The 20632-nt window shown below is 39.2% G+C and overlaps 1 protein-coding gene across 2 annotated transcripts in view; it reads right to left on the minus strand.

Annotated features, from left to right (window-relative positions):
• KMT2A (lysine methyltransferase 2A) overlaps positions 1–20632 on the minus strand; it is a 69605-nt gene that overhangs the window by 47698 nt on the left and 1275 nt on the right. For both annotated transcript variants that reach the window (XM_072427334.1, XM_072427333.1), the window contains exons 2-5: positions 8641–8710; positions 4272–6892; positions 1835–2012; positions 53–287 (exon numbers count right to left, since the gene is read on the minus strand). In XM_072427334.1, coding sequence (XP_072283435.1) covers positions 53–287; positions 1835–2012; positions 4272–6892; positions 8641–8710 — 3104 coding nt within the window. The remainder of the gene's footprint in view (positions 1–52; positions 288–1834; positions 2013–4271; positions 6893–8640; positions 8711–20632) is intronic.

Genomic DNA, 20632 nt, shown 5'->3' on the forward strand with positions numbered 1-20632 from the left:
AGTCAAGGAAATTATACACACAACATAACATGTCATAACACAATATCCTTACTTGCAACACTGTTTTTTGATGTTGCGCCCTCCAAACTTTGGCTTGTCCAGGCAGTTAGTACAGATGCCACAGTCTTCAGGTACCTGGCAACCTGAACATTGTCCACATCTGCGAGACCGCCGACCTTTCTTTACAGGAGGTTCCTGCGGAGCCTTGTTGCGGGTGACTTGTTTGATGGGTTTAATGGGTGGTGCAGGGGGATCAGCATCCTCTGAACCAGCTATAGAGGATTTATCTGCATAAGGAAAGGTGAAGATGGTCAATATTGCAGAAATGTATATATCAACTTACTTAGAGAAGTTTACTTTGTTTGATGAAAATCAAGACAACACATTATACAAATACCATTTACATACAAAAGGCTTCTTGCTCTTTTTTTAAGTTCGGTACAGAATGGAGAGTTTTAGAACTTTATCAAGTTTTACTATTATCTGGGACTCCATTAGAAAGATTGAATAAAAAAGGCAACTGTATTTGCAGACATGGAGAAACTAAAAAAAAAATACTGGACCTTTCCTGATAACCCTTTCAATAAGGGAGAAGTGTATGCCTTCTGCCTGTCTCTGATGATATCATAAAAGGTTATCTGCAGAGGTGCTATACCTCAAAATATTTAAATGGGACAGAATATGCTTAGATGTGGTATCCCCAACCCAGTGTTGTGCCTACATTCTTCAACGCATGGCATACATTTAATAGGAAGAAAAGCCCCAAAAACACTTTTAAAAAGTTGTAAACCTTTACTCATAAGCTTTGAATAATAAATAAAGCAGGGTTTACTAATTTGTCACCGTTCTGTCAGTGTGAGAAACAATAAGCATTGAATATATTGGACAAGGGGCAGAGTCGGCTAGTTGAAACCAGACAATAAGGATAAACTATCTGAACTGACAAGGGTCCCCCTAAAAATAAGGTCACCCCTCATCATGTTTGTAGCCCTCCTAATAATGTGGAACCATATCCACTGAGTCCCCTGGTAAGGTCTTAAAGCCCAAAACCATAGGCTCATCTTCTGGTGTCAGGGTAGTGTGCACTGCATTAGTACATAGGAAGCGCAGTCTCTTAATAAAAGAATAAAAGCATTTACATGCAACTATTGAAAACACTTTCACTAGTTACAGACAAGAAAGAGGGGCACAGATTCAGAAGTCAAAGAAAGAAGATTTGGGGAGAAGGCATGGACGCAGAACCTCTATAGTTAACGACAACTATAAACTGAGCATGACTCCCTACACAGGTTTTGTTGACCATGACAGGGACATCCGGGGTTTAGGACAAAAATTCAGCCTTACCCGAAAAAGAGGTAGAGCCTGAAGAGTATCCCAGCATTGGAACACTATTACAAGCTACAGCCATCACCTTTAAGAGGCAATGAGGAGTTCACCCTGGAACAGCGTGAAAATGAAAACCGGGGTCACCAATAGGAGCTGAACAGACTCCTTTATGTCTAAGATCAGGCTTCATATGTCAATGAATAATAAGAGAAAATACCATTTTACCAACACATGTTCAGTTATTATATTAATGAAGGCTACAGTGACATTTAGTGGGATACAGTTGTTTTTATTATTTTGTTGAATTGGCTGGCATATTGTACCTAGTTTGCACTCTTTCATGGTTTGTGTTCATGGACACCATCAGCACAGACACTGGTTTCCTCAAACTATCAAATAACAATTGGATGGACCAGAAATTTGCCCATCCAAAGTGATACATTTTACTGTTAACATTTATAAATAATAATATATAGGAAAACCATTTTCTATACTTGATATGACCCACCATCATTTCCCATGGAAGACAGAACCTTCTCCCTTTCTTCCCAAGGTAAGGCACTCAGTGTAGGCATGTCATCAGGAAAAACAGCTCTCTTGCGGCCCAAAGCTACAGCAGCTCTTCGGCACACATGTTTAATTCTGGGTCCACGGACTGAAGTCTCAGAAGAATCGCTTTCTTGGCCCTAACATAAAACATACAAACAACACCATGCAGACATATTCAGTTGACCAACATGATTTTTAAGGCTGGTATTCACATCCACACCTTTCTGAATATATACACAACACATATATTAACTTTTAATAGTACCCAAAAACAATGCAGTACCATACATGATCCTTCAAATCGCACCACACAGATGGGAATGCATGTGCTTGCATTGGGGTATGCTAAATATAAAATCTTTCCTTATGCAGACATCTAAATGCCCTGCAACTGCTGCTGCCATCTTGAATGTGACGCAAGCTGCCACAGGACAATTTGAGACATCACTCAAACATATTCAACTTGGCTTCACCTCCAGCAGCTACAAAATAGTGTTTGTTTGTAGATATGTAAAAGGTAAATATTTGCTTGAACAACATTTTTTTTAAAAAATCATCTATTAAAAATGAAGGAAGCACCCCCCCTTCTGTCATTAGGTTTTCTGATTGCAAAGAGTTAGGGTTGCAAATTAAGTTTTCAACAGGCAAAAAAAAAAACACATGCAATACACCTCTGCAATGAATATCCCCATGTTCTGTCTTAATAAACATGATGCAAGTGGAGTAAAATACCTGGTCATCAGTGAGCTCCCAATTTTCTTTTTGAACAAACTCAATACCTTCACTTTACCAACTCTGCTTCCTCCCTGTATCTCCAACTATGTTATCCCACCATATCCTGTCTTTAAAGATTAACATCTGATATCTTTGTAACCTGGTCCTTTCTATCCAGTTGCCTTACCTTATACCTCATCAACAGTGTTGTTTAATTTGATGCATTTTCTGTTACCTTTATTTTTTATACTTTGAAGCATGTTTTCATTTTACCCCACCCCCTTCTTGTTCATTTTTTATATGGTTGTGTATTATTTAATTTTGATATTGCTATGCTATTTTATTTATATTAAATTTTTTCAAATAAAAATAAAAAAGTGTCCTAACTAAAAGATCAATGGGGCAGACAGAAGGATCTTAGTGGCTGGGATTGAAGAGACTATACAACATTTTGCATTCTGCACTCTTCATTCATCAAGATGGTAGTTGGCCATTGTCATATTTCCACCAAAGCCTATTACAAAGCCTCAAATCAGTGTTTCTCGGGTTTACATGGGACCCTAGCAGGGGTCTTAGATCTTAGAAAAGTTATTTCAAAGATTTCTCTATATAAGAAAGGTAGAGAAAGGCAGCCTTAGAATCTCCTCTACTTAGGTTTACACATATCACTAGGATTTCCCATGTTTGGACAAAACATTTTGTGGAGTGCTGATGTCTCTCATGTCCATCTATCCAACACTTTCCTTTGTTTTAAACTTGTGTATCCATGAAATTTGTAATCATTACTCCTTTCCAAATCCAGACACAGTAATTCACAGAAAGGTGAAGAACATGTACCTGTGGATATGGATGCAGGCAGTTTGTGACCTTTATCTGGTAACAGCTAAGAGAACGTTGGCTTCATGTTGTAGGGTTTCTATAGGGTAGGAGTTAAAGCAGTAAATACTAGCAAAAACCTCTAATGCCAATGGGGAAAAGGTTTTGCCCCACAGAATGCCAGGCCGAAGTTATATCATACCATTGTGGCAAGTTTCCATGGTTTCTTTACGAAACAATATATTATCCACCTTATCCCTCAAGATTGGAAGCCATATGTGTTTATCTATTCAAGTCGCACATCACTTGAAGCTAAGTACACATGAAAGAGGATTGTCGCCCAAGACGAACATTAGTGAAAGTCTCAAACGAAAATCTAGCAAGTGTACAACAGTCCCCCTGATGTTGCTCATTAATCCACCTTGCCAGATTGATGAACAATCACATTACTTTCTAATGGAAGGGAGCACTTAAAGGCCTAGAAGGCATAAAGTATTAAAATAAACCCCCATTTCTTTTATTGTATTTTCTGCGGCCCCATTGACACCCCCTAATTGCTAATTGGGACACAGATAAGTGTGTGTGTAGTTTTGTTTTTATTTTTTCACATGTATACATTTATGTGCCAGCCCATTTAGGGTCCGTAAGGTTATTACATTATTTCTTCCTTTATAGTACAAAAATACATTTCTTTTAAATCAATGTAAATGAAATTCACAATCCTCGCTGACTTGTTTTCTGTATACAAATGACTTTTATACCATCCTCCAGGCTTTCATACACAGAGGAGGAACGTGAAAAAATACAGAAGATCCAACAAAGCAAAGAAAATGAAGAGGTGCCATATGGTACCAAAAGTTGCTCACCTGTGCTTTGGGCTGTTCTGTCTTGCTTCCTAATTTCTTTTTTTCTAATCTCTGCAACTGATACTTAGCTGTTCTTATGATAGAAGCCATATGCTTCTCTGAAACAAGAATTTTGTTGGCTTGGTCCAATACAGAACTGATGGTGGTGGTGGAGGTGGTAGTGGACTTAACAGGACTTGCAGGCTGCTCAGGCAAGGGTATTTGGGTATTTGTGCATGGGGATTTGGCAATAGAGTCTGTATCTTGTTTGTCAGAAATGCCACCAACTTTTTTTGAAAACTTGTTTTTGGCAGATACTGATGCTGTAGCAAGGGATGGTGAAGTAGTGGTTACTGAGGGTTCTGAGATCACTTGTTTCTTTTTTGACAAAATTTTTATTGGTGTAGAAGCAGTGAGTGCCTCTCCATCAACCCTTTCTTTGCCACCTTTGTTTAAAGAGGTTAAAGAGCTCTTCTTACGTTTATCTTTTCTTGGGTCATGGGAGTTTTCCTTCTCTCTTTCCTTTTCTCTGCATTTTTCAATGTCTCTTTCTTTTGATGCTTCATCTGATAGCCTGGTCTTATTTTTTATTCTATCTGACTGAGAGCCAGATAAAAACCACGGAAAAAGGGAAGATGAGCTGTTGGAAGAAGATGAAAAAGGCTCTCCTGAAGTGCTGGCTTGCTTTCTTGTTTTCTGAAATTTCTCTGCAGATTCCACAGGTGCTGCAGACATTGAAGTGGAAGAGAAAGGAAAGCTGGGACTTAAGGCACTGGTGGTACGAGAACTGACAGGTAAGCCTGTAAGTGAACTGGATGGCTGAGGTATGAGGGATGCAGCACCATTGCTGTTCTCTCTTCTACTCCGAGTTCTCATGGAGTGAGATGGCGATCTAGGTTCGGCGCTACGTACTGGACTAAACACTCTTCTTCTCCTTCTTCTAGAAGATAAACCCATGATGGAGGATGCTCCAGATGAATCAAGAGACGGTGGTAAAGTGACTGACTCAAATATGCGCGAATGTGCTTCACTGGGGGTAAACCTAGGTGCACGGAGCAAAGGGGTTCTTTTATGTAAATCAAATCGAGCCCCAGAAGAATGAAGTTGAGAAAAGAGTCTTCCAGGGGCTACAACAGATGCTGTATTAAAACCAGAAGCAGAAGCAAGACCTACATCTTCCGCAGTAAGTGGAGGAGATCTGAAATTATCAAATATGGGTTTTCTGATAAGGCCTTCTTTGGCATACTTAGCAGAGGAAAAGTACTGAGACTCTAGTCTGGAATGCTTTAGGGATGTCCAACGAAAAGTTGGCTCCCTCAAAATGGACCTCCGTTTTTCATGCATGCGTGAACCAGAAAGGAAGGTTGTAGCCATTGGAATAGAAGGAGGCATAAGCCATGAAGAATGTTCAGAGAGGGTTGATGGGGCTTGTAATGGTGCTGAAGGACTAAGCAATGGAGGAGGTGGAGATGCAGAGGATTGCTGAAGAGCTGGCTGAGAAATTTTCTTAGCTTGCCTGGAGTTACCATTCCTACTGCAATTGGGAATACGTCGATTTCTTGTGCTAGCTCCACTGCTTTCTAGGACTGACTGAGGAGTAGACAGAGGAATATCTGTGACTCGTCCAGGAGTTTCTGGTATGGCAGATGCCTCTTCTGAAACTTGAGATTCAGTTGAGGTGTCTATGCTTGGGCTGCTTGAGCGGGATTCATCAGAAGTAACCTGTGAAGACTGCTGTGAAACTGCACTTGACTTTTCACTAGATTCACAAGATGTTAAACTGAAACGACCACTTGGAGCAGTTTCCATCCTAGCTATTTTAATAGGGGGTTCATAGTCCTCGTCTTCTATAAACCTTCGAGGTGTCTTTATAATGCGGGAAGACACTGTGCTCACCACAGGCATGATAAACTGTCGTATATTCTTGAGCTGGGTGCCTCCCTTGCGCCCTTGAAGCTTTGCAGCTTCTAGCCCCATCTTCTTTTGTGCACCCATTTTAGCCTTCTGAAGAAGCTGTTTTGCAATTGTGGTATCAGTTCTCTTGGAAGTTGGGATTATCCTTACAGGCTTAAGTCGCCGAGGGCTTTGACGCACAGAGACCCTGACAACTTCTTTTGAGGTTTGAATAGTCTCCTCTTTGCGAGCCCTCTGGGACTTCTCTGGGAGATTTTGTCTCAAAAGAATTCTGGGTTGTGCTGGTTTAAACCTTTCAGAAGATGGGGGTCTGCCCCGTCTTCTTACAATCTTTACAACACCTTTCCTTCCAAGCTCCAGTTTATCACCTTTGAATTTAGGCTTTAATGGGGACAGTTTAACTGCCCGGAGCTTCTTTATTTTGGCGGCATGTTTGAAAGCAGCAGAAGGCTTCCTCCGTTTAGTTTTATCTTCTTGTGGAGATTTAGTGGACTCTGATTCATTGTCGTCTTCCTGTGTAAGTTTTAATTTAACATTCCCATGTGCAGGTGGTCTTCCTCGTCTTTTCTCTTCTGGCGTATTCTCCGATTTCTTTGTTTTATTTGTAGGTCGAAGTTCTTGTTTGCTAGTGACATGACTATGGTTTTCAGCTGGCTGGGAAGAAACATCAGAACTCTTGGATAAACTACAACGCGGTCTTCCACGAGGTTTTCTTGGAGTTGACTGTTCTAAAGGGTTAAAAAAAAATCTGAGTTTACCAAAATTAGTTTGCATATTACATCATGAAAACAGTGAAATTTACAAAATCTGAATAAAGGAAAAAATTAGCAATTTTTTAAATCTGAATCCTGGTCTTCCCTTCTATCTTGCTCAGTAATAAAATAGCTTACTAGGATTTCACTGCAGACAATTATTATCTCTAATAGTGCAATTGAAGATGCAGGAAGCTATACAAATTCTGGATTATTTCCCGGCTAATGGACATCTAGCATTATTAGGCCCTTTCTTCTCTAACCAAAATGTCTATGGATTTCCTGCATTTTATTTATAGAGAATCTGCATCATATGTGGGTAGTACAAAAATTGTTGATTTTATGAAGCTATGTATGTATAGCATCATTCTGACTCCTAACACCAGTGATCCCCAACCTTTTAGAGCTCGTGGACGTCTAATTTCGCGGACTCCGGACTGCGCATGCGCGAGGAGCCACATGTCACTAAAAGGGGAAGAAACCTCCTCCTGAATGACATCATAATGCCAGAACCCACCCACTCTCCCATAACAGACCTGAGAATGCCATGGGGGAGTGGGTCAACCCGGCCACCGCCTGAGATGCATACAGAGGACATGATCCCTGACTCTGGCCAGTGCGCCCCCAAGCGGGGTCCTTCTTCTGACCCCGCTGAGGGGTGCACTGGCCACCAGGGGTTGCGGACCTCTGCATTACACATACCAGGAACTGAAGACACTGCAGAGATAGAGTGGATGTCATTATGTTTCAAATAAAGTATAAAAAAAATTAAAAAAAAGAAAGAAAGCTTTTATATATATGTTTTATTAACATTTAAATGAGTGTGTGGAGGGAGATGAAGGAGGAACCAAAATATTTGAAGATTAAACTATTGCTTTGAAAATGAAGACGCACACTAATCAGCTCTTGAATTTAATTTATTTGGTGAAGTGCAGAAGGCTATAACTTGTCTCAAGCAAAAAGTACACCATTAGTAATGTAATAGTAGTATATTCTAAGTGCCTATTTATTTTTTGGCTGTGCCCTAGCAACTGTGGTTAGAGCAAAAGGAATAGGCTCATATTTAACAAAATTTCCTTGATATGTTATGTGGATTTGATATGTAAGCAACTCAAACATGATAAATCACACTTAAACTAAACCCATTGAATCAACTTTTCATAAAGCTATACTCCAATGTTGCCCATAAGTGGTAAGTAATGGTTTCTTTTGTCCGCATAAAGTGAAAAGGCCCAAAACTAATATTTACTCCTGGCACTTCAGAGAAAGTCAGAAAAGTTATACAAAAGGTAGCAACCTAGCTTTATTCTCCTCCTCCCCAACAAGGCTGCAAACATGGCTCAGAATGTAATCATTTGGGCAGTGAAAGTTGTGTAATGATCCATACAAGTTGGAGTGAGCCGAGAAGAGTATGTGGAGCTGAGTAAAAGTGGGAGACATACATCAGGAAGAACCTGTTTACTTTAAAAAAAAAAAAAAAAAACACACACAAAGTTTGGACAATGCTGATAAAGAGAACCATCAATACAGCTCACCTAGGATAATTCCAATTGTAAAATTACCTGTGGTGTTCCACAGTAAAATATTGCCAGGGCACCGCATTGTCATCAAAGCAAGCTGTTCGGTGCAGTTAAAGGAGGAAGTGTGTGTGTGGTGACACGATTAAAAAAAAGCCTATTAAAATGATCATACATGAAATGTGTGCCCCTAAAGATATTAGGTACCTGTAGGGAATTTTGTAGGGCTGTGGGTTTGAACATCTTCATCTGGCCCAAATCCTAGAAATTGGTCCTCCTGGTAAAAGAAAAAAAAAAAAAAAAAGGAAAAAAAAAGAGGACAAGGTTAGTATTTTAGTGTCTTTTAGGACAGTGTAGTGTCTTTACACAGCACATAATACAAAGACAGAATTTTTGCTGGTGCAGCTGAAGCTCTTGGGAATTCGCTTTAATCTAATTATTGTGAGTCTTGAATGACCTTTATTTGATTAACACTTTTGTCCCAGTTGTGCCCAAAATCCTTGGTCCCTTTCCTCACACAAAATCTCAAGATCTGGGAGAGCCTAATATTTTCACCTGTTACAAAGTATTCTCTTTTTACCCCGGGATTTGAGTCGCCTGAAATATTTACCTGGTGGTTGGCTAGTTACCTGTTAGTTGGGTAGTGAGTCTACCTATTTTTTTTAACCGCTGCCCACCTTAAAAATTGGAATACTATTCAGAATATCCACCAGGCCTTTTCAAAAGAATTTTTTATGCTACATGTAGCTACACCATTTGGATTTTGTCCCTCAATAGGGTTCCCTTCTCTTGTCTCATTAGATAGACAATGTTCTAAGTTTGCCTTCACACCTCACCTAAACTTAAAAAAATAGTGCTAGAGACATTTAAGGATAGTGATGCTTCTTTATATCTGAAAGAACCTAATGTCTTATTTCTAGCAGTTGAAAAAAGTGTCTGCAGAACCAGGCATTACAGAAAACCTGTCACTATGGCCAAAGCAAAGGTTGGCTTTAATTGACATACATTCATTTGGTACTTTACGTATATAGACATCCCACTGGCGTTCACAGGAAGGCCTACACAGCTGCAATACTTCCCAATGATATTGAATGTATACTGCTTGTGCCTAAAAGCGACCTACAGCAAATGATTATATAAACTGCCATTGCCAACCTTGTTCCATAAAATACAGCTTCCCTAGTTAGTGTTTGGATATTCCACCTTAAATTTTTTTTTAATTACTTGCCTTGAATGACTTTGATGCAGGCTTGTTTTAGGTGTGTGATTGAAACAGACACCAAAAGAATTATATCAGGACAATTAGAATACTTTAGATGGAGTTCAGCAATAGTATCTTGCTGAGAACAGGTCCACTTTTATGGATCAGTCAATTGGCATTGATCTATGGGCCTGAGGAACACATTGCAGCTTTTCCTTAATACTTTATTATATTTATTAGTGACAGATATTATGCTTAATTCCCCTGGAAACCTTTTAATTTTTATTCATCATCATTGTCATGCTACAAAGCCTACTGCTTGCTCCAGAACTTTTGCATTTTTTCCTATTTATAATGAGAGGGGAGAAGAGGTACAACCCTCTGATGACTTTACATTTATATGATGAATGTAGGAAGTATTAAAATAGTCTAACTATAATTCTACAATAGAAAATTGCAAACAGGCAGGATTGTTATTGTAGAAAGGGACCTGCAAGGTCTCAGTAGTGGGCATATTGGTGTATAAATGCTGTTTTGAGTACACAAACATGTTAGGAAGTTTATTGGATATAAAGAGCAGCTTCAGATGATATAAAAAAAATCCATGATGTATGAATGTGGTGTAAATGGTGCCTGAGGTTAGATAAAAGTTCAGCAGAGCCAAGTATTACATAATAATTCCCTGGAAGTCCCAGTTCATTGTTCGAAATCCACAGCCTGAAATCACGGTTTTTAGACATTTAGGATTTGGCAGCCAGCTAGTGAACTGTAAATTTATTTTGCCTCTGAAAGGACAATCTCTTTTTAAATTGTTTAACTTGATACCATATTCAGCTACAGTATAGCATTGTTTATATATTGCAATAACACACTGTAGAATAAATATTGAAGATTTAGGGGAAAAAAATCACTTCTATATATTACACTTTATCTCTCACAGTTTTGCCGTCCCAGCCAATCAGATTGCAAGCAGAAAGCAAAGATCGTAAGGAGAAAGCAAAGAATATGGCGGCAGCCTGCTGAGGAACAGGGACAGGTAACACAGGGTTTAGTTGTCTTTAGGTTCTGTCAGCACACTGACCTCGGGCAAACAGTCTTACTTTAGAAAGCACAACAACAAATACACAAACATCTAAGCATATTAGCTTGTATATTTCACACCGGTTGCTACACAAACAGTCAAAAAATCTCTGTGAAGCATTAGTGTTAGGTCACCGTATCCAGCAGTAACTAATAGTGACTAACATGTCTCCGAGGCCACAACCCTTGCTCAGTGGTCAGTGCGTTTCACCAGATCATCCCAATCTGTTTTAAAGCAGAGCTATCATGATAATTACAACATTGTTGTTTTACTTTGTACATAATGGGGGGGGGGGGGTTCGTTTTTAATTTTACTTAAACTTCCTGCACCTTTCATCTTTACTACTGTACCAGTAAAGACTGTAGGAGAAACTGTCAGCCTCCGGGGAAGATACATCTCATATTCCAGGAGGCTGCAGACTGCTCCTTCTGCTCACATCTGGGATCAGGGACTATGTCTCCGAAGGCATTACTCAAATGTCAGTAAACAAGTGTACAATCTCACACATGACCAGAGTGAAATCAGTGCTCATTTATTTACATTTGGAGGAGGACACGTTATGCAATTTTTAAGAACCCAGAAGAAAGATGGCGGCGCGAGACATAACAGGATGCCTTTTAGAGAAGACAGAAAGCAAGACAGTGCAGATTCACTGACCCAGGTAAGGGCATCCTCTGAAGAATTCAACAAGAAAAGAAATTCAACAAGTTCCACTATAATGCTAGGTACACACGTCAGATGATTCTAGTCCGATATTTGCCTCAGGGCTGAGACGAGAGCTATCAGAATCTTTTGTGGATCCACAAACAATCGTAATGAAAGTGAAGGGGAGAGAGCACAGCAGGGTGCAGCTTTGTCATTCTCCACCTCCCCTCTCTATGGAGAAGAATAGTGCTGAATGTACACCACTCCTTCATACATCTTTTGTCATTGGAAAGTATTGTGAAAGATTCTTTCCAACAACAATAAATGCACGTGCGTGCACAGCCTTAGACCTGTCAATCTGTATGAAGCAAGGATGGCTATCAAGTATTGCAAAGAAAATCACTTTCAACACTCTGGCATTTTTGGTCGTACAATACCATCATAGTTGTAACAGAAAATCCACAGAAAGCAACTTCCACAATTTATTTATCAAGAATACAGTTCAGCCATTCTCAGCATTAATATCTGGTGTTATAAAGAAAACACATATTGGTGTGGACTGTACTTAAAACTTCTTTTTCATCACATTGATATGAAACAATATAAGCTGAACATGTATATGGGGATTTCACATCTTGCTGGGAATTTACAGCTCAGGTTTGAAATGCTCTCATTAGAAGACCACATGCAGTTATAAAAGCAGTAATGACTCTATACTTGTATTCTTCAATGCACCAATACTACAAGATGCTGATGATACCAATTTCCTGCACAGTAATAACAGGACAGGGTGTGATCAGAGAACAAGGGACACAACTGTCACTGGATATGACGTTCACAAAGGTTTATATTGCTTCATCTACTGCTGAACATGGACATGTTTAAATGATTCTTACATAGTTTAAAAGATAAACCCACACAAAGATGATGTTCAGTTTTAAAAGTTTTTGGATTTATTAGAAAATTGAAGAAATTTTAACCACAAAATGGGGAACCTTAATACACATTGCAGAAGTCACAAATTAGGAATACACAAGTTTGGAGAATGGATGTGTCAAACACTCCAGTTACATTGATGACTCAAAACAGAGAAGAATCACCAAGATCAGGATAACATGAGCAGCTGATCTTTATGGACATAAAAGGATAGTTTCAATAAGTAAAGGCAACTGTATTTGTTTTCTGTCAATAAGGGAAAACAATTAAGTTTATGCATAGCTCCTCTCCTGATTTTGCCTTCAGTGTTTGATAAAATTCTGTGCTGCTCTTTTTCTCCCCCTGCCCACCAAGTGCCTTCAAATTATCAAAGCTATGCGCTGCAGCAGACACACTTTCTGTATGATGCCCAAGCCTTCCAGAAGGACCATGGTCAGTGCCTGGAAAAAGGGGTGTCAGTCACAGCTGTTACATCCCCTGCAGTGCACACAGCTTCCAATCAGCTATAATAATATTCTGGATGATGAAAGGTAAACTGAAAATAGCCTGCCCTCTCTTCCTGCACACAGAATCCTCAGACTCATGAATGACTCTGCAGCAGTTGGCAGGTTGCTATCAGGGTCTGAAGTGGGAACTACAATACAAAATTAACACTTTGGTTTCTCCCGAATGTAAAAGTGGTATCTGCAAAAGGACTGTAGTTTTATTTGTAGTAATAAAAGCAGTACACGTATAGAAGGGTAGCCTAGACTACTGTGAAGAATCAAACTGCAAACACGAATAACATGCAGCAGCTAGTTAAGACAATTTTATTTTGCTTCATTTTGCTTTGAAGATTTTTTGTGTTTCCCTACATGCCTACTAGTATGCAAAACCTGTTTGAAGCAGGTCACATAAAGGTTAAAATGAGGTCAACTAAAGGTCAATGAATTCTGAATTATCTCAGAACAGTCTTAAATTGACGTCATCAACACAAGCCCAATGACCATCAACTGTCAACTGTCAGTTGTCAACATCAACAACCAAGTCCATCATCAAAGTCCACTCCCTTACTGTCCTGTACTGTTCACACTTATTCAAAAACCCTACACAACTTTTAAAAATAAATGTAGAAAGGAATACAAGTAAGGATATCAGATTTTAATACCACCCCATCCGGTACAAATTTGTAAAGGTGCAAATACATTTATGTTATAGTAACATTTTTGTATTCAAGACAGGGGGTCACATTTTACCCCTTTGTTGTCACTGCAACTATTACAGCAGCCCCACCAGGCAAATAAACTCAGGTCCGCTACAGAGCCAGGAATTTAATAATTAAAAGCTTGCCCATTGTGAGTGTTCCCTTTTTGTTCCTCGTTTATTTTTTCCCATATTTTTTCTCCGTTATGTTTGTTCCATTTTGGTTAAGGTTATAAAGTTGTATTTGTATGTGCATAAAATTAATAAAAAGTTTAAAAAAAAAAAAAAAAGCTTGCCCAGATTAAACACTTTGTATGCAGATATTCGCTATATATTTGTGCCCATGTCTGCTTTACCTTACCCATCTCTAGTTACCTTACTTTCCCCAACTGCTATTCTAACAATGAATAGGAAATCATTAAACAAATACAATACAAGCTATACCATATAATAATGAAGCAATCAAAAGGGCAGAAAATTTAACAGCTTTCTGAAGTTTTTCACATTGCTGAGCAGAAAATAGCTTCTATGGGTTGGACAAGTGCAAATCTGTCATCTTATCTACTTCTGTGTACCAGCTGCCACCTCCTCATTGGTATGATACACCAGCAAGTATTCTAAAACACATTTGTTTTGATGTCTTGGCAATTACATAGTCACATAGTTAGTCTTCGAAAAAAGTCACATCATGTTCACAAAAAGTCCATCATGTTCAACCACTAGGGAAATAAACATACGCCAAATTAAAAATCTTTAGATATAGTTGATCCAGAGGAAGGCACACAATACTCTGCTCCAATTTGCTCCAATTACATATTCCCGAAAGTGAATACCAGGGAATAAAGTCACGATCAATAATGATACACTTCATAAATATGGTACATTACTAAACAAGTTCACTATTGTAGACATTCTATAGATCTCTACATAGATTCGATGAAAATCCATTCTTTTATTATGCGTGGCACAGATACAAAAACTCCCGAGCCAAACAAAAAGATTACGTAAAAATACAGGAAATGAATATACAGTCCTGAAAATTCCATGAAATACTCCTACTGGTAAAACTTACCTCCACTTTCTGCAATCATCTTTCAAGACAACACATGAATGACAAGAGATGAGATGGATATAACACCTCAGTGAGAGAACACCTCCCTCAAAATATCCTTTTGACAGACGTGTGACACAGAAAACTCCTTAATACTTGACTAATGATGAAGGCAGACAGACCTCATAGCAGCCCAGCAGATTTCTTTCACTGAAGTTCTTTCTGTCCAAGACGGCCACTTTTTGTAGGTTTTGTAAAAGTACTTTTGTTCAGAAAGGGCTCAAATTCTAGGCCAAAATCACAGCTTATCTAAACCTCTCTAAAACTCTTGAAGATTCTTACTTGTCACCAAAAAGAATAACTGAAAGTTTCCCTTTAATCTTTAGGAACGAATAAGCAGGCTACACAATATTGCCTTACGCCTAAAAAAATAAATCCCACTTCCCTGGTCATAGTTGGATGCTCACAAAAGGAACGAATATGACAATGAAAAATTCCATTGTGTCAGGTCACATCATTACTTAAAGCGGAAAGATTTAACTTTTAAGAATCCACGATCATGCAGGTCATTGTTGCACAAAGGGACAAAAAAGTGTTCCTTCAACAAAAATCTCTCCTACCTTGCTGACTGCTCCAAGTTTTTGGTGAGAAGCTGAGCTGCGCATGCACAATATCAGCTTTGGTTGCTAGGGTAGCTGGCTTCCTCTGTGCATTCTGGGAATAAATGAAGTTGCACGTGGGAGTTATATCATCCCTACCTGGAGAATCAAAATGTTCGAAGACCGCAAGGAGGAAGAAAAAATAAATAGCAGTGCCCTATGAGGGATTAGGGATAGGTGTGTATCACGGGGTTCAGTTCCACTTTAACACCCAAAGAATAACCTAAAATGGCAATAAAAGAATAGCTTATGGGCAGTCAATGTAAGGTTAACCTAAACTCAAAAAGTAAAGATTTGGTACTGCACATCCATGCAGTACTACCCTTTGTTTGTAGCTAAATATTTACTGGTATATGAGTGTGTCTAGGGACTCCTGTGCCTTCAGCCTCCTATCTGTAATGTGAGTGTAGGGAGTTGCTGCCAGTCTTTGGGCACTGTGCACAAGACATGTAAATTTGTCATAGGGAAAGATCAGCTAATGGCAGACCACAGCCAATACCAGACGTTTGCACACAGATCACCTTTATGAATACAGCTCACAGAGGGTCAAAACATTTTGCTTGCATGCTGTGAATATGGACAAATCAGCAAACATACTTTGAAATCTTTTAATAAACTTTCAGGTACATGCACTGCATGCAATAAAGAAATTTCTAGGAGTATTAATGAATATAATGCTGCAATAATTTGCATCCTCACATCCTGGAGTTCAGCTTTTCCATTCTTCACTTCTTTTGTACACAAAACCCCCACTATGAGTCATCATGAACAGATTTCACATTCAATGGTGACATCTAGTGGTGTGAATCACACACTACAATAATTTTTTTTTATTAAAAAAAACTTTATTATCTCCCCTACAGTGTAAGATCTGCAAAAACATCCTTCCAAACATTGCCCCTGAAAAGAACTCAACACATATTTATTAATCATTATTAAAGCAATACAACCCATCTGGAGTTCATTTCTTTCCAGTAAAACATACAAAGTTTTAGCACACAGCATCAACTCCAAATGTTCTGCAAATCATAAAAGATTATATTGGGTCAAGCAAATCGACTCTAAATTTGTCAAAATTGTGTGGTGCTGCTAAATTGTAACACCATTTCCAACCAATAGGAGTGATCATCCAGTTCATTGATGCAGAACCTGAAGCTGGTTTCGTAGCATGTAAACAAACTGCGGCTGCTAATAAAGCCACCAATTTGTTTACAGCCCGATATGGTCACACTGTTATCATTATAGCGCGGCCAGTAAAAAGGTGAAAGTACATCCAAGACCACAGTAGCAGGTGTACAGAGAAAATCTTGCTATTAGAAGACTTTTTTAACTTTTCTGGTTGCAATTTTTCTAGTTGGGTCCAGATCAGATGGAGTGATTGGCTCATCGTTTTCTGTGGCTCTTCTAGCCATCTTGTATGTCAGTACAAGCAGACAGAAGGAACCACAGAAAGTGACAGAGTAAAGAGAAAGTCGAACCATGTGAATGGCACCCAGGTAGCATTGTCAGTAGCTGAACAATTTTGGGATTTGGAAGTTGGAACTTACCACAAAGCCTAAAATAAATTCTGACTTGTTTCTAAAACTATCACCTCTCTTTGCCAGTTCTGGATCTTCTGCCATCAATACAGGCTAGTATAAAGTAACTCCCATGCATGCGAATGGGGGGCAAATCATTCCCGGCAAGCAGCTACTCTTGGATCATACACTGAGCTGCCCACACTCAGTGATGGCTTGTTTTAAAGATTATTATACTGCTTATAGGAGAATTGTTCAGTATCCATTCCCTAGACACAAGTACACTTTAACCCTGAATGCAAGGGGTGTTATACCTACCGGTACATAATAACTTTTTGGCCCTGGTATTTTCAGCACAATGCCCTTACCCAAAAAGGTCAACCTCCCACTGATTCCTACATGTGACTTCCAAGATCAAAACTGTAAAGTTGACCTCTTTCTTGCATACTACTCTCATCTGCACAAGTACCCCCTGTACTGAAGACCCAATGCCAAAATCCAGTATTTCATTGTTATATACAGCTGTTTTAGGCGAGTTGGTATGCAGCAAAAATCTAAGGACTTAAAAGTCTACCATACATTAGTTATATTATAACCAAACCTGTTTGATTTTGTTAGCATCCAACCTGAACATTTTCACCTTCAAGGTTTTGGCCCTGGTACAGAGCTATCCTCTTCCCCCAAGTTTATACCAACTGATTAAATATAAATGACAATCTGTGCTACCAATAGTAACTTATGAATTCCCCTTTCACTCAGACAAGTTGAAATGAACTACATTCAGACAATCCTTCAAATGGAATTTCAGGCAAACTGATCAAACAAACGCATACAAAATACTTATCGATTCTTTGGCATGATAATATAGAAGTCTGCACCATCACTTCAGGAATTACAATTACCAGGAAATGAACCAAGCAACCAACAACAGTTTACCAGCAGCATCGCTTTACACTTCCTTTAACAAGGTCAGGGTTTTGTCCACATATCTGGGTTCAATATCATTTTAAGCAATCAGTGTAAAGCCTTGTGGTGGAAGTTGCAGTGGTATTCCAACCAAAAAGCTAAATACAGATCTGAAATGTATACTTTTTGTGATTATTATTACTGCCTACAGTTCAACTTCCAAGAAATTTGTTTGTAGCACAGGGAGATGCATTGCTGGATTAGGAGAGAAGTGTGCACACCTGGCTGTACATTGTGATAGAGGTACACAAATCACTGGACTGATTACACCGCAGCAAAAAGGATTCAGAAGGCAAAACAGTAATATTTACCTAGAAAAGTAGACTTCCCATAGCAAATAGGTCCTGACAGGCAGAATTGTTTGTACATTTGCTCATTATGGTGAAATCCTGATGGCTGTCAGTGGATCTAGTTCCACTTTAAATGAACCAGGAGTTCTACTTTAAAGTGGAATTAAACATTTGCAAACAAAGCAAAAATGCAAACAGGTGTTTTTTTTGTTTTTGTTTTTTGAGGTTATGTGATTTTATTTTAGCCAATTATATCCAAGATTCAGATGTGATAGCATTAGGAAATATATAGGATTGGCCAAAATAATGGAAACATAAAAAAGCAGTTTGAATCCAACTCTAAGTTATAAACAGAAGTGCAAAAATCAGAAAGAGTTAAATCTGACAGTTATGTAAAAACCTGCAAACAAACCATCCCATAGCAGAGTTCTGTGGAACAGTGGGGTTCCCTCCAGAGTTTCTTAGGGGATCCTTGAGCAATGGGAGCAATGAGCAATTCGCACCTCTCAGGTTCATTCATTTAAGATTCCAAACCTCTTAGGTGACTGACACCAATAGTCTTTTTGGCTATTTGTAACATTGTCCCATTGGCCACCAAGCAAATATACTGTGAGCTGTGGCTATAGTAATTTTAGCAGGGGTTTGCTAAGTCCTAAAAGTTATTTCAAGGGTTCCCTTATATTTGTTGTATTGAGAAAGGCTTAGATCAAAGAGACATAACAGAGTTCCAAAAAGTCTGAGCTACTAGCACTAAAAATGAAAAGTAACGCAATGCATCAAAAGAACTGTCTGAAGACTGACAGCATGATAGAATATCCCCAACACTTACAAGGCAAGAGAAAGATATTGCTCATAATACAATATCACTAAGACAGTTACCAGTATAGGTGTCAAATGCCACAAATGTACATCCTGTAAAAACTACCTCCCATCTGAATCAGCACTTCTGCTACCAAGGCTCAACACAAAATGCAGGTTACATACTTTACTAACCCAGAAATGACAGCAGGGCCGTCATTCAGAAACTGTGTATAGATAAAACTTCCCGGTTGGTGCGTTTGTCGTTGGTGTCTCATTAGGGAGATCCCCTTTCACCTCCTGTCCCTTCCCTCCAAAGTGAGGGGGATTTCTTTTATATGGTTGTCATTAAACACGTACAGTGTTCAACCCAGAACAGAAAGGGAAGAAATTTCAAGCGGGTGGCAGCCCCTGGTATTGTAACCCAACTCTTTAGTAACACCCAAAAACAGTCGGGCGGTTACTGAAAAGTGCTGGGTGGTGCACCCAGCTAAAGAGGTTTGGAGAGAACCCAGAAGTATCCCATTGGATGATTTCCCTGACAACTTATAAAATAAAGGATTTACCCGGGACTTCTCCCTCTGTGACAATGGCCAAAAAGGAAAACAAAGGATCAGCAATAAAAACTTAACATCTTCCCCACTCTATTCAAAACCAAAGGGTACAATATCAGTGAAATAAAATCGCTTTTCTAAATCCTGAGGATATTATGACCCAAGGACGATTACCTTGGACATGAATCAGCTTCTGGTAAAAAAAAATGTTATAAAGTGACCCAGAATGCCACAATTAGACATGAAATGAAACGCATTACAATGGCACACAAGCGGGTAAAGAAGACGGCAGGTTCTTTCACAACACTCAGACAGCAGCTGCTCTTCTGCCGCCAAAACAAAGCCCCCTCATTATGTCCAAAGCACAATAAGCAGCGCTCAGCCTAATCCCCACATCCTAGGATCACTGTCCTGCACCAGACATAAACACACGCAACATGCATACTACTGTGTACCCTATAATCACACATTTATATCATCCCAAACACAGATAATACAAAAAGAAGAATGCCAACTTATCATACACACAGTAATATGAAGGAAAGTCATAGTATGCACAGAAGTATAAAAAAAACGTGCTGGGACGGGTGACACACCCCTCTTCAGCACACACACCGCCATACAAATCCCCCATGATATTTCCTGTAATACTGACAGCCCCATTGTATATACACCACAGATGGCAGGAGATCATTAGGACCTACAGGGTGTAAACAGCCTATTCCATACACACAGCTTTACTGTATCACGCTGCAGAAAAATAATCGCTCCTAGCATGAGTAATACGCCATGCATTCTTCTACACATCCACCACTGCATAGTACTAACAAGGCTGCAAAAATGCATAGAACTGGTGGAGAAAGTGGCGCGTTGAATAGCAGTGGGAAACGTCAGATATTAAAAAAAAAACAAAATATTATTTGTTAGAATAAATGGAGGCATTCTTAGGTAGCAATCAGATAGCGATGATGGGTATGACATGAAAAGGTAGAGCAGCAGTGTATAGATGAGGCCAGTGTGATGCAGACACACCCCCCTCGCTCACATGAAAGCCTGGCTGCACACGCTACATGTATGCACATTATCAACATCCATGCTGCACACACCTGCGCAGATACAGTACAGCCAGCAGCAGGATTATTATTGAAGATTTAGCCTCATACTACCACTGTGGAAAGTCAGCAAGCAACGCAATACAAATACAACAGCAATAAACACAATATGCAGCCATCTGGATTGTATAGGAAAGCATGGAGAATTATTGCAGCCAGCTCAGCATCTACCGGGCATCATTATTAGAGGGTGGATGGGTATTACAA

Source organism: Pyxicephalus adspersus, chromosome 11, assembly GCF_032062135.1.
Source record: "Pyxicephalus adspersus chromosome 11, UCB_Pads_2.0, whole genome shotgun sequence".
NCBI lineage: Eukaryota > Metazoa > Chordata > Amphibia > Anura > Pyxicephalidae > Pyxicephalus > Pyxicephalus adspersus.